Source organism: Megalobrama amblycephala, unplaced genomic scaffold (assembly GCF_018812025.1).
Source record: "Megalobrama amblycephala isolate DHTTF-2021 unplaced genomic scaffold, ASM1881202v1 scaffold201, whole genome shotgun sequence".
Taxonomy (NCBI): Eukaryota; Metazoa; Chordata; class Actinopteri; order Cypriniformes; family Xenocyprididae; genus Megalobrama; species Megalobrama amblycephala.
In genome coordinates, this window is record NW_025953337.1 from 569716 (window position 1) to 596967 (window position 27252).

A 27252-nucleotide genomic window follows, 5' to 3' on the forward strand; every position below is an offset into this window, starting at 1 on the left:
GAAGGGATTAGCATGTGTAACAGTCACACATAGGCTAACTCTATAGTTAGGCTACTATATTTCTGCTGCATTCTGTTATCGAAGTTGGATGTTCACTCGCTGGCATTTTCAGCTCAAGAATATCACAAATGATCATTCAGATATGTGTAACATAGCAAGCACGATTACATAATTTATTTCCGCTCAATAGCCTATCATGCAAATTGTAGGCTTATTAAATTAAATTAATTCAGAAGGGATAAGTGTCTATGACCCATTAAAAATACCATGGTAGCCTATTCATGGTCACATCGCACAGGGCTTCTGTGAACAGAGAAAAATAGACTAAAATATAATATGTAAAAGGAATAGGTCTAAACAAAACATAGGCTATTTCACTTCCATTAATTAACAGATTAACAAAAGAAAAAACTCCATAGGCTGTACTGAGTTTTGATTAATTTTTGCGCTCCACTCAACCAGGGGCCCGTTTCAATAAGGAGGTTCAACCAACACTGAGTTAAAACTTGAACTCTGAGTTGACTTACCCTGAAATAGGAAACTCTGAGTTTTCCGTTTCAGAATGGGAGGTATGTCAAACCCGAGAAAGCAGGTTAAGTCAAGCCTGTTTCTGAAAGAGAGGTAATTTATACTCAGAGTCAGTTACCATGGTAACTTACTCTGTGAACCTAACCTGATCAGGAGCAGGTTTTCTTCAGTAAACCCAGAGTTTTCTTTGGTCTCCTCCCCCTTTTTAAAGTGCTAGTGATATTTAAATAGTTCACTCATTCATTCACTCTGCAAAAATGCTTTTCGTACTGAGTATTTTTTGTCCTATTTCAAGTACAAATATCTAAAAATTCTTAAATCAAGATGGATTTTGCATATACGAAAATGATATAAGATATTTAGTCTTGTTTCCTGGGGGGATCTAAATTAAGTGCATTTTACTTAAGTAATATTATCAATATCTGCCAGTGTGGTAATAAAAATAATCTTAATGCAAACGGAAAACAAGATTATTCAGAGTGTCTATTACTAAGTGCAAATTTACAGTAGCTCCGCCCACCAATGTCAGACCAGGTTAAAATTGACACATGTTCTAGAGGCTGCAGCGGTGTATGCTGTAGTGTGTTGGGTGTGGAGAATTAACTTGTGATGCGATTGACTGGGTTCAAATCCGCCTTCTGCCAAGCTCCTTATTCTCCCTTTTCCCAGGCATTTCCCTTTTCAGAAAGGCATTTATTTTCAAAAAAAATGAAGAAAATGTTCTACAAGTGGAAGTAAATTGCGTAACGAGTGTTTAATAATGCTAAAATCATTTACACTCTTATTATTGCATCCTGTTACATTTTTTGTTTCTTCTTCTTTTTTTGCATGTGGGACACCATGAAAATGAATATTAGTTCAATAACTTACCATTCTACCAGTTTTCACCTTTGATATTATAACAGTGATAAGAATTAAACTTGCATTGACTCAGAAGTATGCAACGTCCTTTTGTCACATGCTGTTGCCATGGTGAATCATAATATCGGAGCTCCATTGATGATGGCTTTTCATAGTCGTAGCACACGCGCTTAACTCAGTTCAATCGACTCTGAGTAGGTTGGAAACCTACTCAGAAAACGCATCCTGTTTGTTTTCTTTACTTTACAAAAGCACAGTGTTTTGTTTTTATTTGTAAGTGTTAACAAATAAACGTAATCGCAAGCTTTAAAGTTTCCAATGATGATGTTTTATCTGTCACCATAAATGACGGAGTTACTGCTGTTTAAGGAAAAAATCCAAGTGATCGCTGGCCCCTCACGCATGTACAGTACACACGACATATAGGCTATCAGTTTTATTTTTAAATTGACATCACAGCCTGTTCATCAAAATAAATGCAGTCGACCGAACACAATATATATAAAGAGTTACACTGCTAAATTTAAATGGTCTGTTATCTGTGGAGTTCTGCATGAAGTACAAAAACTTGTTTACACTAATAAGTAATTATTTATCAACCAAATCTTAGCCTACATCTCGAATAATATGGAAACATTGGGATTAGTGCTGAATGAGAGAAAGGCCAACGCCGTTTGTTTTTTATTAGTGGCCAAGCACCGAAGGTGCTAAGGCACCTCTTGTATGCATTAGTTTACTTTATTAGGGGCCAAGCATTGAAGGTGCTAAGGCACCTATTGTATTCGTTAGTTTACTTTATTATTAGGGGCCAAGCACCAAAGGTTGTATTCGTTGTCATTCTTTTTAACTATTATTATTATTCTTCCGCTCTGGCAGTCTATGGCAGCGCATAGAACCGCTTGCAGGAAAGCTGACTAAACAGATTTTCTTTATTTATCCTTGTTCCAAGGTTATAATTCTGCGAAACTGTGCTGTACTGCTTGATGTGCTGCTCTGCTTGATGTGTTGCTCCGCTTGCTGTGTTGCTCTGCTTGCGGTGCCTTTGGGGCTTGGCCCTGCATTGCTGCTTGCAGCTATATTTATTATTCTTCTTCTTCCTCCCCTCTGGGAGTCTATGGCAGCCCTATCAACGAAACATGACAAAATGATTAAATTTGGTACAATTGTAGAGATGGTCATGAAAGGTCATTGAACCAAATTTGGAGTCTCTATGACCAACTCTATAGCGCCACCACTAGTTCAAAAATTCACTTTTCTAAAGGTTATAACATTTGAACCATTTGCTCTAAAAAAATCTAATTTAGTACATCTGATTCCTCTCCTCATGCTGATTCCAATCAACATCTTACATTAAGTCTCCGCCAGTAGCTGCCATTTTGAAAAGTACAGTATTCAATTTTTTCACTACTCTTCCTTCAAATTTTGTCCAATTTTGTCTAAACTTTGGTCACATGATCTTTAGACCAAGCCGCATAGAAATGACTCAACAGATTTTTTAAATTCATCTTTGTTCAAAAGTTATGATGTCACAAACTTAACAAGGTCGACCCAAAATTGGTTCAGAGGCTGTATCTCAGCCAAACCTTGAGCAATTGAAACAAAAATTGGTACGCTTCATCAGAACCAGGATCTGCGGATCAGCGAGGAACAGCGCCACCTACAGTTTGAGATCTGGAAAATGGCTATTTTGGCCAATAACTTTTGAACAGTTTGTCAGAAAATTATGATCTATGGTGTCTATGGATTCCTTGGGTCGTGCCGAATCAGAGGATATTGAATTTGTCAACATCGGATAAATCATCTGTCCGCCATTTTTAATTTTGTCATAAATTGCAATATCTTTTAAACAATTTGACATATCTTCACAAAAATTGGTACATATCATCATCAGAATATCCTGAAGGTACGTGAGAAGTTTGAAATCAGTGCCACCTAGTGTTACAGATATATAATGAATTTTGCAAAAACGCTTATAACTTTTGAAAACATTGTCCAAAATTTGTATGCTTTATGGCATTTTATTCCCTGGTTTATGCCAATTCTGACGATGTGTCATTTGTCATTTTCCCTAAATGTACCTGTCCGCCATATTGAAATAAATGAAAAACAGTTCCCTTTCAGTCGGTCACGTTCGACGTACGTCAGTAGTGACCGACGAATTGGGATATCGCTTAGAGAGCCCTATCAGCTTCGTGTGAACTAAAACAAGCCAATGGAATTGGCGTGCGATATTTGCATAATGCGCACCGCCCCCGACAGGTGTATATAAATAGGAAGCGGATGCAATCGCACTCTGTCTTTCGCTTCGGAGCCATACACTGGTGTCCTGCTTCAGAAGACTTTCTTCAAAAGTAAAAACTAAAACTGCCTCAGAAGAGGATTAACAGCGAGCTGTTTGTGTTGGCAGTGAAGGCACTCCAGCGAGGTCGCGAGTTCCGAGGAGCCGAGCTATAAGCTCTCAACTGCTGTTTTTACAGCAACACTCTAAAAGTGTGTGTGTGTGTTGCGATTTGGGCCGGTTCCTCGGTGTGTTCAGGGAGTGGTGTACCTGAGCACATCGCGTCACTCCCTGTGTGCTTCAGCACAAGTGAGCTGATCATTCCCCTTCTAAAAGAGCTTTACAGACGAACCCTGACAGTATGTCATTTCGTCTGTGCGTTACTGGGTGCGGTCGTTCCCTGGTCCCTGCTGATGGGCACAATCGCTGCATCTCGTGTTTGGGCGTTCAGCACGCTGAAGCAGCTTTTGTGGATGGTTCATGTTCCCATTGCGGGAATATGACTATCGCGGTGCTGAGGTCTAGGCTCTCCTTCCTGAAGTCTCAGGAAGCGGGGGTCCCCTCCCCTATGCCCCGTTCGACCGTTTTTTCCGGCCCCGGTCGGAATGACGGTTCGGCGGTGTATAGGAAGGGCGACCTGAGGATTACGGTCAGGGCTTCCCCTGCGGTGCTCATCAGCACCGCAACCCATCGTGCCACCGTTGGTTTCCGCTGGGCCCTCTACGGACTATCCAGCCGTTACCTTTGGTGCGCCTGCGGCGGAGCAGATGTCGATCTCTGCATCGGAAGGTGAGCCAGAGTCCTCGGGGGAGGAAGATCCGGACGCGCTGCCGCCCTCCGGGACGGTAGCGTTGCCCGAGTCGGATCCCGAGTTGACGGCTGTGCTTTCCCGGGCCGCCTTGTGTGTCGGGCTCGAGTGGATCCCTCCACCCTGTCCCGGCCCATCTCGGTTGGATGATTGGTACTTGGGGGGGGGGGTCGCGCTGGTCAGGTCCAGCGTCCCGCCCCAATGCCATTCTTCCCGGAAGTGTACGATGAGGTGACCAGGTCTTGGCAAACACCGTATAGTGTTCGTGCGAGGCGCGGTCCCTCGTCCGCCTTCTCCTCCCTGGACGGCGGGGAAGCCAGGGGGTACGCGAGGATCCCGCCAGTCGAGCGGTCCGTTGCGATGCAGCTGTGTCCAACGGCCACTGGCTGGCGTGGTGAGCCGCGCCTCCCGTCCCGGGCCTGTAAGTTCTCAGCCGGTCTGACTGAGAAGGCTTACAGTTCCTGTGGGCAGGCTGCCTCCGCCCTGCACGCGATGGCCCTTTTGCAGGTTTACCAGGCAAAAGCGCTGTCGGAGATGCCCCAGGAAGGGCCTGACCAACAACTGCTTGGGGAGCTGCGCGCTGCCACTGACCTTGCCCTCCGGGCGACGAAGGTGACAGCACGCGCTGTTGGTCACGCGATGTCTACCCTGGTAGTCCAGCAACGCCATCTCTGGCTGACCCTGGCGGACATGCGGGAAGCCAACAAACAGCGGTTCCTGAATTCCCCCGTGTCCCCGGTCGGCCTTTTCGGCGACGCAGTGGAGAGCTTCGCCCAACAGTTCTCCGCTGCACAAAAGCAGGCCGAGGCCATCAAACATGTCATGCCACGGCGGTCCGCTGCTGCCTCCACCCAGCCGCCCATGGCTCAGCCTCAGCCTGCTCGTCGCCGAGGGCGCCCGTCTGCGTCGTCCTCCGCCCCTGCTAAGTCGGCAAAGCAGCAGTCTACACCAGCCAGACAGCAGGGTGCCGGTCGCGGACGCGGTGCCCAGCCCGTCTCTGCCAAGCCAGGTGGCAAACGAAAAAAGAAGTCACGGCCCTGAGACGGGCAACCTGGAGGGGAAGGATCTTGCTCTTTGGGAGAGTTTTCCACCTTCTCTCCCACCCCCAGAGGAGGGCCGGGGGGAATTTGTGATGTCTGTCCATCTACCGCCGCTGGCTCCCCGGAGTCCAGCGGTACCCACTTTTTCATAAAAAGAGCAGTTTCCTCAAACTCCAGGTCACAACAGGGTGCGTCTGCCAGTGTGCCAGGCCCCGCCTCGCCGCTCGCAGCCCCCTCCCATTCCGCCAGCAGGTGGCAGTGTGATGGTGCAGGCCGCGTCCCGTGCGCCGTCTCCCATACGCACTGCTGCCTCGCAGAGTCCGACCACACTCCGGGCCGCTCCCATGCCGTCCGAGTCGGGTCCCACTCTGCCTTGCTGCCCCACCCCCGGTGCGTCTGTGGTGCCTTTGGTCCCGCTGGCTCGGAGTCTGGAGGCGTGGATCACGCTTCCCAGCCCGTCCCGCTGGCTCATTCGCACTATCAGACTCGGCTATGCGATTCAGTTCGCCCGGCGTCCCCCGGTTTTCAGGGGTGTCCACTTCACTCAAGTGTCGTTGGACAGTGCACCTGTTCTCCGGGCGGAGATTGCTGTCCTACTGGCGAAGGATGCAATCGAGCCGGTCCCTCCAGCCGATATGAAGTCGGGGTTCTACAGCCCCTACTTCATTGTACCGAAAAAGGGCGGTGGGCTACGGCCAATCCTGGATCTGCGCGTCCTGAACCGGTATCTCCACAAGATGCCGTTCAAGATGCTCACGCAGAAGCGCATTTTCGAATGCGTCCGTCCCCGGGATTGGTTTGCAGCAATCGACCTGAAGGACGCGTACTTTCATGTCTCGATTCTGCCTCGACACAGACCCTTCCTGCGGTTTGCGTTCGAGGGTCGGGCATATCAGTACAAAGTCCTACCCTTCGGGCTGGCCCTGTCACCCCGCGTCTTTACGAAGGTTGCGGAGGCGGCCATTGTTCCCCTCAAGGAACAGGGCGTTCGTATTCTCAACTATCTCGACGACTGGCTGATCCTGGCCAGCTCGCGAGAGCAGTTGTGCGAACACAGGGACATGGTTTTAGCTCACCTCAGCCGGTTGGGTCTTCGGGTCAACTGGGACAAGAGCAAACTCGCCCCCGGGCAGAGGATCTCTTATCTCGGTCTCGAGCTAGACTCGGTCGCACGGACTGCACGTCTCAACGAGGCGCGCGTCCAGTCGGTGTTGAACTGCCTGAGCTCGCTCAAGCGCAGGACAGCGGCCCCACTGAAAGATTTTCAGAGGCTCCTGGGGCATATGGCATCTGCAGCCGCGGTCACGCCGCTCGGATTGCTCCATATGAGGCCGCTTCAACACTGGCTCCGCGGCCGGGTCCCGAGATGGGCGTGGCAGCGCGGCACGCTCCGTGTCCCCGTGACACCGAGCTGCCGTCGCACCCTCATCCGGTGGTCGGACCTTCGTTCCTGCGGGCCGGAGTACCCCTCGAACAAGTGTCCAGGCATGCTGTGGTCTCCACAGATGCCTCTGCCACGGGATGGGGGCCACGTACAACGGGCATGCAGTGTCGGGTCTTTGGACGGGGCCTCAGCTGCATTGGCATATCAATTGCCTCGAGTTGCTAGCAGTACGTCTTGCTCTGGCCCGCTTCAAGGAGCTGCTGTCAGACAAGCACGTACTGGTCCGTTCGGACAGCACTGCGGCCGTTGCGTACATCAACCATCAAGGTGGTCTACGCTCCCGTCGCATGTCGCAACTCGCCCGCCATCTCTTGTTGTGGAGTCAGAAGCATCTGAGGTCCCTTCGGGCCACTCATGTCCCAGGTGTGCTCAACCGTGCGGCCGACGAGCTGTCACGGCAGCCTCCACTTGTGGGCGAGTGGCGGCTCCACCCTCAGGCGGTTCAGCTGATTTGGCAGCATTTCGGCGAGGCCCAGGTAGACCTGTTTGCCTCCCCAGAAACTGCCCACTGCCAGTGGTTCTATTCCCTGACCGGCGGCACGCTCGGCACGGATGCCCTGGCACACAGCTGGCCCCAGGGTCTACGCAAATATGCGTTTCCCCCAGTGAGCCTTCTCGCACAACTCCTGTGCAAGGTCAGGGAGGACGGGGAGCAGGTCTTGTTAGTGGCTCCGTACTGGCCCACTCGGACCTGGTTCTCGGACCTCATACTCCTCGCGACAGCCCCTCCCTGGCCGATTCCTCTGAGGAAGGACCTCCTGACTCAGAGACGGGGCACCCTGTGGCACCCGCGTCCCGATCTGTGGAACCTCCACGTGTGGTCCCTGGACGGGATGCGGAGGTTCTGAGTGATCTCCCGCAAGCGGTCGTAGACACCATCACTTCCGCTAGAGCTCCTTCCACTAGGAGCCTCTACGCGCTGAAGTGGAACCTGTTCGTCGAATGGTGCGCCTCTCGCCGAGAGGACCCCCGATCATGCTCGGTCAGATCTGTGCTTTCCTTCCTGCAAGAAGGGTTGGAGCGAAGGCTGTCTCCCTCCACCCTGAAGGTGTATGTTGCCGCTATCGCTGCACATCACCACGCAGTTGAGGGTAAGTCCCTGGGGAAACACGATCTGGTCGTCAGGTTCCTGAGGGGGGCGAGGAGACTGAATCCTCCTCGCCCTTCCTCCGTACCCTCTTGGGATCTGACCCTGGTTCTCCCAGCTCTCCGGGGTCATCCCTTTGAGCCCTTGCGATCAGTCGACCTGAAACTAATGTCTCTGAAAACTGTCCTTCTGGTCGCATTGGCTTCCCTTAAGAGGGTAGGGGACCTGCATGCGTTTTCGGTCGACGAAGCGTGCCTAGAGTTCGGGCCCGGTGATTCTCACGTCATCCTGAGACCCCGGCCTGGATACGTGCCCAAGGTTCCTACCACTCCCTTCAGAGATCAGGTAGTGAACCTGCAAGCGCTGCCCTCGGAGGAGGCAGACCCAGCCCTAGCTTTGCTCTGTCCCGTCCGCGCTCTGCGTGTGTACGTGGACAGAACGCGAAGCTTCAGGACCTCAGATCAGCTCTTTGTCTGTTACGGAGGCCAGCAGAAGGGAAAGGCTGTCTCCAAGCAGAGGATGGCCCACTGGATAGTGGATGCCATCGCCTTGGCGTATGAATCCCAGGGCGTGCCTTGCCCGCTCGGGTTGAGAGCCCACTCCACCAGAGGAGTGGCCTCTTCCTGGGCGTTGGCTCATGGCGCCTCGCTGACAGATATCTGTAGAGCTGCGGGCTGGGCGACACCTAACACGTTCGCTAGGTTTTATAGCCTACGTGTAGAGCCGGTATCTTCACGTGTACTCGCATCCACTAGTCGGTAGACGTGTTGTACCCGCTCTAAGTGTCGGCTTGCAATGCCATTCCCGCCCCTTGGCCGGATACGTGCATACTTTGTACTCCAGTCGTGTTCCCCGCTTGGCGAACCCTGTCGAGTTCCTCCGCCTCCCCCTTCGGCTCGGACATTGCGGAGTGTCTGATGCCAGGCCTACATCCGTCGCTGACGCTGTCTGTTGGCTGGGGCCCATATGTCGTGACTCCTCTACGTGAGCGGTCCCATATGTGTATTCATCCACGGTTTAAAACTCCCTACGGGCCGAGTCCGTGTCTTTCCCTCAGCAGAGCCAGCTCTGCTGTCACCTGTCAGATGAGTCTCCCCCTACCCAGGTGGAGCCATCCCAGGGACTCCATATGCGTACTGCCCCCCGGGCCAGTCCATATGTGTATTCTCCACGTAAACTCCTCCCCCGTTGGGTAGGTAGTGGCCTCCGCAGCGTTCCCTACGGGTTCGCTTCCCCAGTGTAGTCTAGTTTACTTAGTGGGTATCAGGTAAAACAGCAGTAAACTCCTCGGCGTGAGCTCGCCCCCTAAAAAGGCTATGGGCGGTTAGAGCTCGCGTTGAGCACTGGAAGGGGTTTCGTAACTGTGGCGTTTTAGTTGGGATCCCAATTCGTCGGTCACTACTGACGTACGTCGAACGTGACCGACTGAAAGGGAACGTCTCGGTTACGTATGTAACCCTCGTTCCCTGAAGGAGGGAATGGAGACGTACGTCCCGTCGCCACAGTTTCTGTACCCTCGCTGTAGTGCGGACACCAGTTGTCTCCTCAGCGAAAAACAGAGTGCGATTGCATCCGCTTCCTATTTATATACACCTGTCGGGGGCGGTGCGCATTATGCAAATATCGCACTCCAATTCCATTGGCTTGTTTTAGTTCACACGAAGCTGATAGGGCTCTCTAAGCGATATCCCAATTCGTCGGTCACTACTGACGTACGTCTCCGTTCCCTCCTTCAGGGAACGAGGGTTACATATGTAACCGAGACGTTTTTTTGCTACTCTTCCCACAAATTTTGTCCAATATTGTCCAAAATCGGCTCAGATGATCTTTGGACCGAGCCGCATAGAAATGACTGAACAGATTTTTGATATTCACTACTGTTCCCAAGATATACATCTCTGAATGTGACCTTGCTTGTGTTTGTTGTCTTATGCTAGTTAGCTTAGCACAGTAATTGCTTAGCATGCTAAACAATTGCCATTCTTTCTAATGTGGTCTTCAGTCATCAGGTTAACTAAAACTTAGTTGGCATTTAGTAACTTTGCATACTAATATAGTTAACATGCTATGAAGCTTTTTTGTGAACTCTTTCTCACACTGAAACCTCTGATGAACATGCATGGCTGATTAGCTCAATGTGTTACACCACGGATCCCGAATACTTTGCGTCGTGGGATCGAAACTCAGTGTGACACATGCCCAGACCACATGAGGTACTGTGGCAGGAAAAGATGCAGAACTTGTGTCTGTTCTAGGCATTGTGCCTAAAACTGGTCTAATCTGAAGCTATCACATTTATTCATTCATTTATAAATTAATTTAGTTATTCTTCAGTGCTGCTCTGCTTGCTGTGCTGTTCTGTTTGCAGTGTTGCTCTGCTTGCTGTGCTGTTCTGTTTGCACTGTTGCTCTGCTTTAAATGCTGCTCTGCTTGCTGTGCTGCTCTGCTTTAAATGCTGCTCTGCTTGCTGTGCTGCTCTGCTTGCAATGCCTTCAGGGCTTGGCCCCGCATTGCTGCTTGCAGCTATATTTTTTTAATAAATTTGTTTTGGCTTTATGATTAGGCTACATGTTGTTTATAATGAATGCCACAATAGTTTGTGCTTTATTTTACATTTTTAGCCTTTATACATTTTTTATAGCCTATTAGCCTACTAAAATTTTATAGGCTTGGCTAAGCTATATTTTAACTCGCGTTATAGGCTAGCAAATAAAATAGCCCAAATAACATTTTTTTTTTTTTAACATTATAAAAAAATAGGCCATAATGAGGATACACAATTATGAGTAGAGATTACAATCAAGTTTGTAGAGAGCTTTACTCAGTCCATTTTAAATTCTAATTTTTACCGCCTCTGAAATAGGTTAAACCATAGGCCTATATTAGCGAAGTTCAAGTAGGCCTAATTATGCTAGAAAACCGTTACTCATTCAATATGTGCATATATTGCATGGACAGAGAAGGAATATAATTAGGGCCCAAGCACCAAAGTGTGAGGACCCTATTGGATTTCCTCCGTTTATTATTAGGGCCCGAGCACCAAGGTGCGAGGACCCTATTGGATTTCTTCCGTTTATGATTATATTATTATTATTAGGGGCCAAGCACCGAAGGTGCGAAGGCACCTATTGTATCCGTTGGCGTTCTTTTTTTTTTTTTTTAATTCTTCTTCTTCTTCCGCTATTGAGTCTATGGCAGCCCATAGAACCGTATGGTAAGAAGTTGTGAAATTTGGCACACAGTTAGAGGACAGTCTGAACTATTTCCATAGCAAATTTGGAGTCTTTAACTCAATCCCTCTAGCGCCACCAGCTGTCCAAACTTGCGCTCATGTTTATGTTAATAACTGTTGAACCGTAAGGGTTAGAAACAAAATTCTTTTTTCCTCTGATTCCTTGGGTCAAGAACATGTGAAAAACATGTGAACGAATTGTACGTAGTGCTTGCGAAAATAGAAGTAAGGCTGTATCTCTGCAACACTTTATCGTATTCAGACCAAACTTGGTACATGTCATCACAAGCATGACCTAAGGCATCATGCAGTGTTTCGGCACAGCGCCACCTACTGGTTCGGAGATATGAAAAATTGATATTTTTGCTTATAACTTCTGATAGGTTTGTCCAAAAATCATGGATTTGGGGAATCATGCCGAGCCGAATGATATCCAATTTTCCCATATCGGCCATTTTAGCCGTCGGCCATTTTGAATTTTGTGCTAAAATGCTGTATTTTATGAACGCATTAGCGTATCGTTACGAAACTCGGTATGGGTCATCAGGATAATGCCCTGAAGGAGCCTGAGAAGTTTGGGCACTGCGCCACCTTGTGGTCAAAAGTTATAACAAAATTTACAAAAACACTAATAACTTTTGACTATATTAACCGATTGAAACTGGTCTCTGTAGATTCCTTGGGTCATGCTGAGAACATAGATATCATATTTGCCATAGTCAACTGAACTTCCTGTCCGCCATATCGTTTTTCTTTGAAAACCTACTTTTTCGAACTCCTCCTAGACCGTTGCTCCAATTTTCACCAAAATCGAACCATATCATCTTCAGACCATGCCGACAGTGAGCAATTAAAGACCTATTAAGATCATTTTAGGCAAAAGAGCTGAAAAATGATCAAAAATGAGAATTTACTGGTTCATAACTTTTGACCAATAGATGGCGCTGTGACCAAATTAATGTCCTATGGTCAGAGTGAGGTGACAATGACACTTGCAAAGCTTGGTGTCAATATATCAAAGCATTGCAGAGATACAGCTTCAAGAGTCGTTTTCGCATCATGCCTCAAATTTGTTGCTCCGGTATACGAAAACTGTTTGACGTATCAACTTGAAATCCATAACATTTTGTCGGCATGGTCTGAAGATGATACGATTTGATTTTGGTGAAAATTGGAGCAACGGTCTAGGAGGAGTTCGAAAAAGTAGGTTTTTAAAGAAAAACAATATGGCGGACAGAAAGTTCAGCCGACTATGGCAAATTTGATATCTGTGTTCTCGGCATGACCCAAGAAATCTACAGAGTCCAGTTACATTACAATGAATTAAAATAGTCAAAAGTTATTAGCATTTTTGTAAATTTTGTTATAACTTTTGACCACAAGGTGGCGCTGGTCCGAAACTTCTCAGGCACCTTCAGGGCATTGTGCTGATGACGCATACCGAGTTTCGTAAAGATATGTTAATGCGTTCGTAAAATACTTCGTTTTAGCACAAAATTCAAAATAGCTGACGGCCAAAATGGCCGATATGGGAAAATTGGATATCATTCGACTCAACATGATGCCTCGAATCTAACGAGACCAGATTTATGATTTTTGGTCAAATCCATCAGAAGTTATAAGCAAAAATAGCCATTTTTCATATCTCCACTCCAGTAGGTGGCGCTGTGCCGAAACACTGCATGATGCCTCAGGTCATGCTTGTGATGACATGTACCAAGTTGGGTCTGAATACGATAAAGTGTTGCGGAGATACAGCCTTACTTCTATTTTCGCAAGCACTACGTATAATTTGTTCGCATGTTTTTCGAAAACGGTTTGAGGAATCAACTTGAATTCCAAAACTTTTTGTCGGCATGGTCTGAAGATGATCTGGTTCAATTTTCTTGAAAATTGGAGTAACGGCCTAGGAGGAGTTCGAAAAAGTCGGTTTTTCAGAAAATTCAAAATGGCGGAAAAATTTTCATGACGGAAAATGACGTCATAGGGTGCAATCGATTAATCTTGCAAGGAATCAGAGGAAAAAGGAATTTTGTTTCTAGGCCTTTTTGTTCAAAAGTTATTAGCATGAACATGAGCGCATCTTTGGACAGCTGGTGGCACTAGAGGGATTGAGTTAGAGACTCCAAATTTGCTATTGACACAGTTCAGACTGTCCTCTAACTGTGTGCCAAATTTCAAAACTTTTTACCATACGGTTCTATGGGCTGTTGGTCTGATGCTCCCAGCCATGTTGGCTGGCTTCTTGTGCCGTTTTTGTGCATGGCCCCGTAATTGCTGCTTGCAGCTATATTTATTTTTATTTTTTTCCTGTCTTCCGGGGCTTTTTGGGGGCCTTAACATGCTCAAAAACTCTTGAAAATTGGCACACATTGGAATCCGCGGCCATCAGGGCCAGGCAGAAGCTGGTACCCGGGCGTGGTACCCGACAGCGCCCCCCTTGAAAAAAGTCTGAAAACTTGGTCCATATATTAAACACACTTGCATGTATTAGTATCTCGGTACAGATATAGACCTCATCGGGCCGAACAACTTTCATGCTCTAAGTTCTACTCCACCCCAACAGGAAGATGGCTATTACGGGTTGTTTGAAAAACGCATGCTCTGGAATTTGATATACTTCTCCTAGGTGATTAATCCGATCACCACCAAACTCGGTCAGCATGAAGTCAAGACATTGATGATGCTAAATTGCCAGCGGATTTTTGATATCTCGAACGGTTTGGCCGTGGCGAGGCAACGAATTTATGGCGAGAAAAGGGAAACAGGAAATGTGTTATAATGTCTGCATACATTGATTGATGTTTATGAAACTTCAGCTGTGTGTTTGTTATAGGAGTCTGATCAAATGGATGTGACTATTGTGAATCAAAGTTATAGCGCCACCAACTGGCAGCAAGAAGTGTGTCACTTTCAAAATGCATTGAGTTCACTCTGTTATTTTTACCTGATTTGCTTCAAACTTCATCAGTGTAATGTCAATACACAGCAGATGTAGATCTGTGACAGGATTTTTGATATTTTAAATACTGTTGCCATGGCAACACGTCAAACTTTAATCATATTCTTGAGTGTTTTTGAGGCTCTTAACGTGCTTCAAATTGCATGAAACTCGACACACACATCAATATTGTCAACCAGTAGATATGGATAAAGCCATAGAAATGGGCGTGGTGGAGGGGCTCAGTAGCGCCACCATTTGACAAAATTGGGGGGGTTAGTTTTTCCTACAGTCACCAAAATCGGTACACATATTGTTCTCATCAAGCCGGACAATTTTCTAATTTACATTCATTAGCTCCAACCAACAGAAAGTCAGCTATTTTGGTTTGAATGTTAATTTTTTGAAAAAGCATTTTATACTACTACTACTACAGGGTTTATACAATTTACACCAAACTTTTTTAACTTGGTGCTAACACATTGAAGTTATTTAATTGCAAACAGATGTTGGATATCTCAAACGGTTTGGCCGTGCAATGAATTTATAGCAAGAAAAGGGAAACAAAGTGTTATAACTTCTGCATACATTAATTGATTTTGATGAAACTTTGGCTGTGTCTTGTACAAGGCTGATCACATGGATGTGACTATTGTGAATCAAAGTTATAGCGCTACCAACTGGCTGCTGGAAATGTTACTTTCAGCATGCTTTGAGATCACCCTCTTATTTTTACCCGATTTGCTTCTTTTACCTTGGCAACGCATCAAACTTCAATATTTGTTTTGGATGCTTTCGAGACTCTTAGCATGCTTCAAATTGTTTGAAACTCCACACACACATCAGGATTGTTAGCCAGTAGACATGGGCAAAGCCTTAGAAACAGGCAGGGAGGAGGGGCTCAATAGCGCCACCCTATAGTGCAGTAAATGTAGAGTGAATTTGACATAGTCCTTCGATGTTTAACCGTTTTAACTTAATTTGCCTATTGCCTGCTGTGCACAGTTGCCCTGAAGCCACCGGGGTGGTGGTGCCACTGGGCTTGGGCCCATCATTGCTGCTCGCAGCTATATTTATTATTCTTTTCCAAACATTATCGCATTTTTGAGGGCCTAAACATGCTCGAAAACTCATAAAACTTTGCACATGTGTCAGGACTGGCGAAAATTGACATCTGATATAGGTTTCAGAAATGGCTCGATAGCGCCACCTATAAAACTTCAACGGTGTGCGCTTCGGGCTACGTTCAACGTACGTGTATGAAATTCCGTCCCATTACCTACAAAAAAGCTAACCCCCAAACAAAACAGGAAGTCAGCTATTTTGAATTTCCTGTGTGATTTTTGTGCAGTTTTTGCCATTTTCAGGCCTCGTACTTTAACAAACTCCTCCTACAGTTTTAATCCGATCATCTTCAAATTTGGTTTGTGTAATCAAAAGGTTTGTGCAATGCTAAATTGCGAAGATCTTGAGTTTTCGTCAAAGGGCCTGTCCGTGGCGGCCTGACAAAGTTTGATGTTTCGCCATGAAACAGGAAGTTGCTGTAACTAAGGCAGGCAATGTCCGATCTGCCCCAAACTTCACACACTTGAGAAAAGTCCTGTCCCAAACACATGTCCATGCCCATATTCAGTTATAGTCATAGTGCCACCTGCTGACAACAGGAAGTGACATGTTTAACACTGTTATGGACTCCTAACAGCATATTAAAATGTGCCAGCAAGTGCTAAACAGGCTAGCAACATGCTAGAAAAATGTTAGCAAAACACTTAGCTAAGTGCTAATAATACAGTGAAAGAGGAAGTTGCTGTAGCTCAGGCATGCAATGTTCAATCTACCCCAAACTTAACAAGTTTGACAAGAGTCCTTCCCTGAACACATCTACATGACAATATTCAGTTATAGTAATAGCGTCACCTACTGGCAACAGGAAGTGTCGTTTTTAACAATGTGATGCACTAGTAGCAACATATTAAAATATGCAATTGAGTACTAAACATGCTAGAAACATTCTAAATCATGCTAACAAAGTCTGGCACTTTGAAATGACTTTGCCATAATTCTCCTGTATTTACTCGCTTAAATGCATGTCGCCCACTGTTCACTGGTTTCCTGAGGCCAACGGGTGGCGGTGAGCCTGGGTGCGAGGTCCCTTTCATCGCTGCTTGCAACTTTAATTGTCTAAAATGTAATTTATCTGACACAGAGACGCACATCTTTAGAGCGAAGATCCATCAAGAAATGCCACCCATTCCACTGCGTCTTCATGTAGCCTACAGTTTTTCTTTTGTGTGCAGAAGTCGTTCGTCAGAGATGATAGCATAAATTGAATGCCAAATTCAAAAATCACTTGTGCACATCATGAAAGTTATAATAATAGCAATAATAAAATCAATAAATATCGTAAATAGGTTAAATAAATAAAAAGTGAGCTGGGCAGCGGACCAAATCAGTCGCTAGACCAGCGGGATTTCTCTCAGAATTTTTGATGGCCGGTCTGGGCCTGTGGTCATCCCACATACAAATGGTATTACATTATCCTAAAAAAATATAGTCTACATAAAAACCTGACATTATCCTGATGGGACCAGATGGACTGCTTGATGTCAGCAGAGATAGAGAAGTAGCCAGTAGAGCCTGGCTGATCTGACAACTCCACAGATGAAGCAGAATCATTTTACCTTGCGCAGTCTTAAAATGGTTCATTGGTTCAATGGCTCACTGCTTTTTTAAGTTTTTATTTATTATTTTTTTATTTATTTAGTGGATCATTGCTGCTCTGTAATTGGCCATAATGCGACATTCGTCTTTTCCGAGATCCTTTACTCTTCCCTGTGGAACCCGGAAGCTGGACCTCTGACTTACCTTCAGTACGATCTGAATTTCTGTGTTTTGAATTTTATAGAATATTGAATTTGGTTGTTTCGAATTTGTTCTTCATTGTGGGGAAGTGGGTTTTGACGGCCCACTCCCTGGACATGTTATGGTCCAAGATGGAAAAATAAAAATGATGGCCCAACTCGCAAAGCACTATGGTGCAAAAAATGGTGTTTTATTTAGGGTTATTTATGGTGTTTTATTTAGGGTTGTTCTGATTCCGATACTAGTATTGGAAATACCACCGATACCACAAAAAATGCTGGCATCAGTATCGGCGAGTAATTAAACTCATGTACCGATCCGATACCATTTTCTTAAACAATACATAGTTGTGCCCGCTATCTTTGCTTAACGCAGCAAATCAGAAATCAATTCTTCTTTGCGGCTCAGAATGCAAACATAGGAAGCTGTGCTGTGTTGCCACAAGCAACCACTGTTTAGAGCAGCGAAGAAGAAATGAAAATGTGCTAGCAGTATGTCCACTGTTTGGCAGTATTTCAGACTGGACCAACCAGCCAGTAAAACGGCGACATGTCTCATATGCAATGCTGCAATTTCAAGGGGTGGCACAACTATTGGCAACTTTAACACAACTAACTTAATAAAGCATTTGAAGACGCGTCATCCTGCACAACACGATGGTTACATAAAGGCTACCCAGATAGCAAAATACAATCGGGACAGTTCTGGTTAGATTCTCGCCTGCCCGCTTACCACTCGGCCCGCTTCCATCTGCAGCGATCGGGCCGGTTGCCTGGTGTACTCACTGCCCGATTCCAGCCCGAGTCAATCGGGCCAGATGCGGCAGCCGTTACCATGCCGACGCTGCCGGTATCGGGCCATCGCAAATGCGCACAGCGCGCCAGAAACGGCCCAGCCCCGTTTATATATCTACCATACTGTTCATTCATTTTTCATTTAAATTTGATACCCAGCCAAAACGTTTACTTACATTTTAATATTGAAAATTATAATACATAAACAACATTACTTAAATCTATACAAACATCACATTATTATGAAAAGCAATTATATGTACATTGAAAAGAACTCACTTGATCTGGTTGGCATGAAAACATTTTATTTACAAAACAATTACAAAACTATATTACATCAAATAACAGCAGTTGTTATACAAGTATTGTAAATATTTACCACATTTCGAAAAATTATACACTTATACACAGAGTGTAAAATTGAATAAGTATAGACAAACTTAATGTTTTAAATACATTGGTAAATGGAAAAAGTTTTGCTGTTGTACTTAGCAAAATAATGAGCTGAATAACTTAGCTGAACTCTGCAGGCAGGAAGATCTCCAGGAACAGGATCAGGCACCTCTGCAGGACATTACATAAAAAAAACTAACTCAAAAGACAATAAACAACAACAAAACCTAAAACCATAAAACCATAAAATAAACCTCCAGCTGTACAATTGAAGTTTTTTTTGAAGATTAGTCTTTTATTATAAAACTTTAGATCACAGCTGCAGTGCTTGAAGGACTTGTGCTTTCATTTGATTGACCACAATGACAGAATCAGTGATGTCTGGCTCTCCCAATGCCTCCTGAAATAAGCATAGAGGGTCCAACTGTAAGTTTCACTCTGTAGACTAAAAGTAGACCGTTACATTCACTGATACTAGCAATTCCTGTGCGTCTTAACATGCTGAGTGAAGAAGCAACTAGTAGCAACAAAAGCTGTGATTTAAAAAACGTAAGCGTTTAAAATACGTATAAAAATTTATAAAATAATGAATTGCTACATTACTTATAAATAGATTTTATATTATACATATTAGAGAATGTTCTGATCTTTTATGGCACTTTTATTGTATTAGGTTTTACCGCAGATGTGTTGTTATTGACAAATTCGCTACATTAAACGTGTAACGTTAGTTAATTCATATCAGATACTACCAGGAAACGAAGTCAATTTTAAGACTATTTTAATTATTGCTTATGTAACCAAATGTGAGTGAACATAAGCCGAGTCATTGCCAGAAGTGGCACAGATCTCTATAGCCAGAGTTCGGCCAGTTACAGTGAACAGGAATCGGCCCAGTGATTTACAGCCGTAACAAATATACATGTCCCAGAGCGAGCTGCGGGCCACAATCGGCCCGGTTAACACGCGCCGATGCCGATTCTGAGCCGCAGGCGCCGCGGGGCAGCCGAGCTCAGGCCGATTACTACATGCTATCTGGGTAGGATGGAGAAGGATGAGGTGTGCCAGAATCAACAATCTTTGGAAGCTTCATTCAAACAGAGAGAAAAGTTTTCAAAAGACAGCCAACGAGCGATAATGATAACCGACAAAATTGTTGAGTTTATTGTTCTGGATGACCAGCCCCTGTCAGTCGTCGAAAACGTGGGATTTCGCCACTTATTTGAACATTTGGAGCCCCAGTACAGTTTGCCTGGTCTCAAATACATCTCTGAAACAGCGCTCCCTAAGCTATATGAGACAGTGCGTGAACACATTTTATGTAAACTAAAAGATGTGCAAACAATCAGCTTTACTACAGACATTTGGAACTGCGATGCGACCCCGCTGTCTTTACTAAGTTTGACAGCACACTGGATGGACACAGTGACACCGTCATCTTTTACACTTCAAAGTGCAGTGCTGCAAGCTAACGAGTTTCGTGGGTCACACACCAGCACATCCATAGCTGAATCAACTGAGGGGATGCTTGTGAAGTGGAATATCTCTAAGTCCCGTGTTCATGTTATTTTGCGCGATAACGCAAGCAACATGAAAAAAGCCATGGACGAGATGGGTGTGTCGAGTTTGGGGTGCTTTGCACACTCTCTCCAACTGGTGGTACACGAAGGCCTACTATCACAGAGAAGTGTGAGTGATGCGCTGGCGAACTCTAGGAAGATAGTTGGCCATTTCAGACACTCGCCATTGGCCACAACGCGCCTGGATGATATTTAGAGGGATCTAAAAATGCCCACCAAATGTTTGCACCAAGACATGGTGACAAGGTGGAATAGTACTTTTTATATGGTAGAGAGTTTACTTGAGCAGAAGCGGACGATTTCAGCATACAGAGATGATCACGACCTGCCAGCCACATTAACAGCCAACCAGTGGGCTTTGCTGGAAAAAAACTGTCACTGTTTTGGCACCATTTGAGGAACTGACCAAACAGATTAGCTCCTCCACCTTGTCTGTAGCAGAAGTCATCCCCTCAGTTACAGTTCTAAAATGGCTACTTGCTCGGGAGAGCCAGGAGGACACCGGTATAAAAACAATGAAAACTACCCTTCTTGAGGCCATCAGGAAACGATTTGCAACCATCGAGGAAGAGCCCTTGTATGCAGTTGCAACTCTCTTGGTTCCACGTTTCAAGGACAGGTATGTCTATTAAAATTTTTCTTCATGTCCATATTTATTATTGTCACTGCCATATGGAGTATATTAGTTCACTTGTTATATTATTTTAAAATGGTACTGTATAAACGCTATTTTTAAAAACTTTTTGCACTTAATTTAATAATTACTGATATATTAAGTCTGTGACCACACCAAAGGCTACTTTGGAGGTTATTTGTTACATTTATTTATTGTTTTTCATTATTGTTTCTTTCAGATACTTCTCAAGTGCAGACAACATCAAGCATGCAAAGGATGCTCTGACAGTAGAGATAGAGAAGATTGAGAAGTCACTGACAATGACCACCACAACTGTAGCAGAGAAAATTGCAGAAAACCCCAAGAAAACTCCAGGAATGGAAGTGTAGGTGGGCGGCGGCAGCAGCAGCAGCAGCAACAGCAACAGCAACAGCAGAGAGAGTAGCTTGAAGGGCCTGTTTGAGGAATTCCTGCAGGAGTATGATGAGGAACATGGCGCAGGTACTACAAGCACACATGTGCAACTTCAGACATATGTGATGGAGCAAACTATCTCACGCTCAGACAGCCCATTCCAGTACTGGGCAGTCAAACAAGTTCGATTTCCCACTCTGGCTGCCACTGCTGCAAAGTTTCTCTGCGCCCTTGGTACCAGTGTGGATAGTGAGAGACTTTTCAGCACAGCATCTAACATTGTGGATGCAAAGAGAAACAGACTAGGAGGAGAGAGAGCAGAAATGCTCATTTTCCTGAAGAAAAACTTGCCATTGTTATTGAAATTGTGAGCAATACTAAGTTCCCACACCAGTGTGTAACCTAGTTTAAGTTACTTGAAATATGTATTTCATTCTGGATTTAATACTGCTCTTGTTGAATCTTAACTTGTTCAGTTGAGGTTTATTTCTATTAAGTTTCTTACTTCACTACATTGTGGCTGCACTTAGTGTTTTTGAAAGACTAGTTGAAGGACTGTTGCACATTTTTTTTGTGCTTTTGTATTTAAAAACTGAAATGCCTTTTATTTAACAAAATTGTTCTGGACTAAGTTTTAAAGAGATTATTTTCTTATATAATTCCTAGATTTATTTATTGCACTGTTTTTATACAGTTATATTGTAAAACTAAAATACCTTTTTCAGCTTACAGTGTTAGATTTGTGGCTGCATTTGAATTTCTTTTTCACTTAAAATAAATAAATACTATAACTGACAAAATGACAAATGTATGTCAGATAATAAAAATACTCTAGTTCACTGTATGTATTTGTTCTTGTTTTATTTAGGGATAAGTCTGAAGCATACCATAAAATAATTCTATCATTTCATACAGGGCTAGTAGTATATACAGCTGTATATACAGATACACACCCAGGTATCGGATCAGTACTCGGTATCGGCCGATACCCTGAGCTCAGGTATCGGAATCGGTATCGGGAATGGAAAAGGGGTATCGGAACATCTCTAGTTTTATTTATATAGAGGTGCACAGTATATACAAGTGAGTGCAAAACGTTATTAAAAATAATCAACTCTTCCACCGGCAAAACAAAAATAACTAAATAAATTAATAAACAAAATGCTGACACATATCCACAATACACAGTTTCACAGAGGAAAATAGCATGTTAACTCATTCCGGTAACGGCCGTACACAAGTCGAGTTCCAGCTGAACTCTGACCCAACAGATTGATAAATTTGTGTAAAAAAAAAAAAAAAAAAAGAAAATTTGCCAGTGGAATTCAGTTTTACTTCTGAAGTAAATGTATTTTGCTTTAAGGGTGCTTAGATATTTTCAAGGTAAACAAGACAAGTATACTTCTTAACGCATTTTTTCTACAGTGTAATTATCCTAAAACATTAGATATGTTGTGATTTGCAGCTTTATCATAGCATGATAATATGTGATTAGTATGCAGGTCACATGGTACAACAATTTGCCCAAAAGCTATTTGAGACCACAGAACAGAGACCCCTGTTCCCCAGAGCCTTCTCCCACCTCTCAATTATCGTTTATTTTCAGAATTATTGCAGGTTCTTAAAGATGTTTATCAACGTTGAAGAACTGAATTATGTTGCTGTTACAATAAAATGTCAATACTAATTAACCACAATTCAAAATAAACAAGATTTAAAACAAACAAACAAAAAATACAATATTAAACATATACAATATTAAAATATACAGATTACTAATCTAACATCAAACATTCCATATTACAAAGGTGATTTCTAAAATCCACTGTCATTTAGAAGTCTGCACATATAATGAATGGGAGATCTTCAAGGCAATTAGGTCTATTGGGCTGTAAAGCCCTTTACTTTTGTCTGCATGTGTTAGGAATGAGTTGTGTCAGCAAAGCCCCTAAGCATGTGCATGGCTAGCTACACGCATACTCAGCACTCTGTACTTGCAGTGGGTGTGTGTTTGAGTGATTGAGTGATTGAAAACCCCTGTTTCCACCTCGTCAAGTTTGCGTGCAACCATAAGTTTCATAAAATATATTGAATTGTATAATATTCACAAAAATAGCATAACTAATGGTGCTTGCTAATACTAGCAATTGCTAGTGTATTGTGCATAAGTTTGTATAAGTGCATAACTAACCTTAAGTGTTTACTTCAGCAAGTAACTCCCGCACCGTTTGTGCTACAAGTATGAATGCTGCTTGTTGAGGCAAAGTGTACTGTTGCTTCTTTGATCCATCATACTTATAATTTTATTATAAAATTGACAAAAATCCCTTTGATTTACATTAAAAGAGTGACCCGAGCCAAAGCTAGGATCCAGAATTTTATATAGATGCTCTTTTTATTTTTTCAATATGGGCCAGTAAGCAATAGGAACCAAGCAGAAAGCCTTGACAACTACATAGCAAAACACATTTGATATGTGTGCTACTGTTAAGTTCTAAGTTCTATACGTTACCTTAAATAAGAAAGCAGCTGCTAAACTGTTACCAACCAGCTGCAACTTCTGGGGACTGTGAAGGATGTTACAATACAGGCTTCAGCAATTCAACTGACCTTAGACATTTCCTTTTTTCCAGAACGAGGAGAATGGCAATGGCAAAGGTAAGTGGATTTAAACCTTGAAATATAATATAATAATATTTAGTGTTGTGATCCCAAAGAATTTAAAGTTAGGAGGCGGATCACCCTACACCACTTCATATAACTCACCATAACTCAACAAAATGTTCACCTTACTTAAAGGTGCTCCGATTAGGATTTTTGGAGCCGATCATCGATCACAGGAAGCAGTATCTGCCGATACGATCACTTATACCGATCTAGTCAAGTCAAGTCAAATTTATTTATAAATTTACAATGGTAATTGTTTCAAAGCAGCTTTACATGTTAGAAGCACAGAAAAAAGAGAAGTAAGTATAAATAAGCTGTACAAGCAAGCGTGGTAGTATGTAACATATACAAGATGGTGCTACATTAAGCCAATGTCGGCTGACTCCCAGGGGTGGAAAAAAACCCCTAGGAGAAAAACCCAGCGTGCTAACACTGGGAAAAAAGTCCTAGGAGGGAAAAAACCCCTTGGAAGATATATATAATATATATAATATATGTAAATGGATATGGAGATCAAAATCTGAATTATACATTTTTATTATAGAGATTAAAAATAGATTATATATAAATATATGTAAGCGGATACGGAGATTAAAAATCTGAATTATAGATGCAGCCAGAACTGGATCTGTAGGCCCATTGTCTCCTGGGCTACGTTGTAGTCAGGTCCAGACACAGGTTCTCCATCTGATCTGGATACGGCCTGGATCCAGCACCCGGCAAACCTCAGGATAAGCAAAGAGACTGATATTAGCGTAGATGCCATTCTTATTCTGATGTACAGGTATATCTAGTGTTATAGGAAATGTTCTCGGTTCCGTCCGACCTAATTATTGCAGCGTAACAATCCTTTAACGGATTTGAAAAATGTCAATGTATTGATAATGTGTTATGTGTATGCAAGAGCAAAGAGATGTGTTTTTAGTCTAGATTTAAACTGACAGAGTGTGTCTGCTTCCCGAACAATGCTAGGAAGATTGTTCCAGAGTTTAGATGCTAAACAGGAAAAGGATCTGCCGCCTTCAGTTGATTTTGATATTCTGGGTATTATCAACTGGCCTGAATTCTGAGATCGCAATAGACGTGAAGGACTATAATGCACCAAGAGCTCGCTTAGATATTGGGGAGCTAAACCAAGATTTTAAAATCTATACGATGTTTAACCCTCTGGAGTCTGAGGCTGATTTGGGGCTTGGAGAAGTTTTGACATGCCCTGACATTTGTGCTTTTTTCAGTTGTTCATAAACATATAAATGACAAAAGTGTCATTACACTGTATTCAGCACAAACTAGGCTACAATAATATGTAAGGAACATGTACGTACATGTTTGTATTTTTGAAGGAATAATGTTTATGCGTGGTTATTGAAAAAACAAAAAACTTAAGTCACTGAAATAAGGCCAAAAAAAGTATATTAAATCTGTGTTCATAAGACTTCTGGGTATTGGAGGTTGTAGACTAGAGTTTTTGCTTCAGAATTATGTAAAAATTATGCTGCCTACTCCTTCATATAAAACAATAGAGAGATTTAAATTTTCTAAGACACTTTTGGTCAAGAAACACAGTATGCATGGGGGCATGAATCCTCATGTATAATGGGTGATTCTCACCTGAGAAGACAAAAGAATTGAATAATAATGACCTGAAATGACTTGCATATTAATGAGGCCTTTCAGTCAGGTAGGCTGTGAAAAAACCCTCTGTGATCATGCTGATAACAGGATTAAAGTCCACTCAGGACAAAAAAAACCCATGATTTTTGTGATCTCATGCATGCACGTATTATTGCACATGATATGAAGAAAATTGTGTATAGGCCTATGTTAAATTACACTACCAGTCAAAAGATTGAACACATTGCCATTATAATGTTTTTAAAAGAAGTCTCAAGTCTCTAACCAAATAATGGTTTTCTATTTTAATATACTTTAAAATATAATGTATTTCTGTGATGCAACGCGTCTGAACATTCCTACCTCTAGGGCATTTCATACAGGCTACTATATTTGTTATATTATAGAGCCTAAATGTTGATGTGCAGTTGACAAACTATACATCATTAAAAAGATCTAAGACTCAAGCTTCACATTTTGACTCTTAAAATCTTATATTGACCATAATTTCTTAATATGCTTAAAAGCATACACATTTGGAGAAATATTGATGGATTCTCATATGTTTATATCAATTTTCTATACAGAGGAGTAATATGTATTATTCTATATTTATTGTCATCATTATGAGTGCTGGATGCTGTGTTTTTAATTCATACTTCAGCCGGAGGGCGCTCTGCCCCTTTTGTCCACAAATGCCTCAGTAAAAGAAGAGGCAAATCATGTGACAATCAAGGAACTAACAGAGGCAAGAGATCGCTAAATATGGCTATTCAAAACACTTTTGAAGACAATAAATACACGATTGAGATGATGTATGCATGTATTGACTGAATTTGCGTTTGAATAGCGCTGGCTCCGTGGGCGTGGCCGCATTAGCGGATAATGAGCTGAATCACAGACTTCTGACATGGCTCTCTTTTCATACATATTACATAAACACAGTAGGTTTGTTTTTGATTTGACTTATATGTTTTAAAACCTGACATCTTAACGTTTTTTTAGACATAAGTGTAATTTTTTTGTCATTACTATTCACTAAGTTACAGTTCATTTTCTAAGAACTATCAGATTGGAGTTCGTTCAGAGGGAGACGAGAGATCACGCATCATGTTTGTTTTCTTTATTTTACAAAAAGCACAACATTTTGTTTTTACTCTGAGTGTACACAAATGAAAGAAGATATTCCACAGATTAAAATGGTGTATAACTCTTAATTGTATGTGCAACATTGACAGAGTATTTTGAGTCTCTTTCACACTGATAAGAAAAAAACCACGGTGGTATCGCCGGCGATACCTTCAGACCTCAGAGTGTTAATAGGGAGCCAATGTAATGTTGACAGAACTGGGCTAATATGGTCATACTTTCTGGTTCTAGTAAGAACTCTAGCTGCCGCATTTTGGACCAACTGTAGTCTGTTTAAAAGCCGAGCAGAACAACCACCCAGTAGAGCGTTACAGTAATCTAGTCTTGAGGTCATGAATGCATGAACCAACTGTTCCGCATTTGTCATTGAGAGCATATGTCGTAATTTAGATATATTTTTTAGATGGAAGAAGGCGGTTTTACAGATACTAGAAACATGACTTTCAAATGAAAGATTGGTATCAAAGAGCACACCCAGGTTCCTAACTGAGGACGAAGATTTAATGGAGCACCCGTCAAGTGTTAGAGAGTATTCAAGGTTTTTTCGTGAGGAAGTTTTTGGTCCAAAGATTAGGATATCAGTTTTTTCTGAATTTAATAATAAGAAATTTCTTGTCATCCAGTTTTTAATGTCAGCTATGCATTCTGTTAGTTTTGTGAATTTGTAGGTTTCGTCAGGGCGCGAGGAAATATAGAGCTGAGTATCGTCAGCGTAGCAGTGAAAACTAACACCATGCTTCCTAATTATCTCTCCTAAGGGCAGCATGTACAGAGTGAAAAGCAACGGTCCTAGTACTGAGCCTTGTGGTACTCCATATTGAACTTGTGATCGATACGACATCTCTTCATTAACTACTACAGACTGATAACGGTCAGATAAGTAAGATTTGAACCATGCCAAAGCAATTCCACTAATGCCAATATAGTTTTCAAGTCTTTTTAAA

At 43.2% G+C, this 27252-nt stretch overlaps 1 protein-coding gene and 1 long non-coding RNA gene across 7 annotated transcripts in view; both read left to right on the forward strand.

Annotated features, from left to right (window-relative positions):
- The window catches only part of arhgap23b (Rho GTPase activating protein 23b), a 321640-nt gene that overhangs the window by 170814 nt on the left and 123574 nt on the right, over nucleotides 1-27252 (forward strand). For all 6 annotated transcript variants that reach the window (XM_048179467.1, XM_048179469.1, XM_048179470.1 and 3 more), the window contains exon 3: nucleotides 23512-23536. In XM_048179467.1, the coding sequence (XP_048035424.1) occupies nucleotides 23512-23536 (25 nt within the window). The remainder of the gene's footprint in view (nucleotides 1-23511; nucleotides 23537-27252) is intronic.
- Nucleotides 16866-21927, forward strand: LOC125260942. Its single transcript, XR_007183174.1, has 2 exons — nucleotides 16866-20467; nucleotides 20703-21927. It is a non-coding gene; the product is annotated as an uncharacterized LOC125260942 (long non-coding RNA).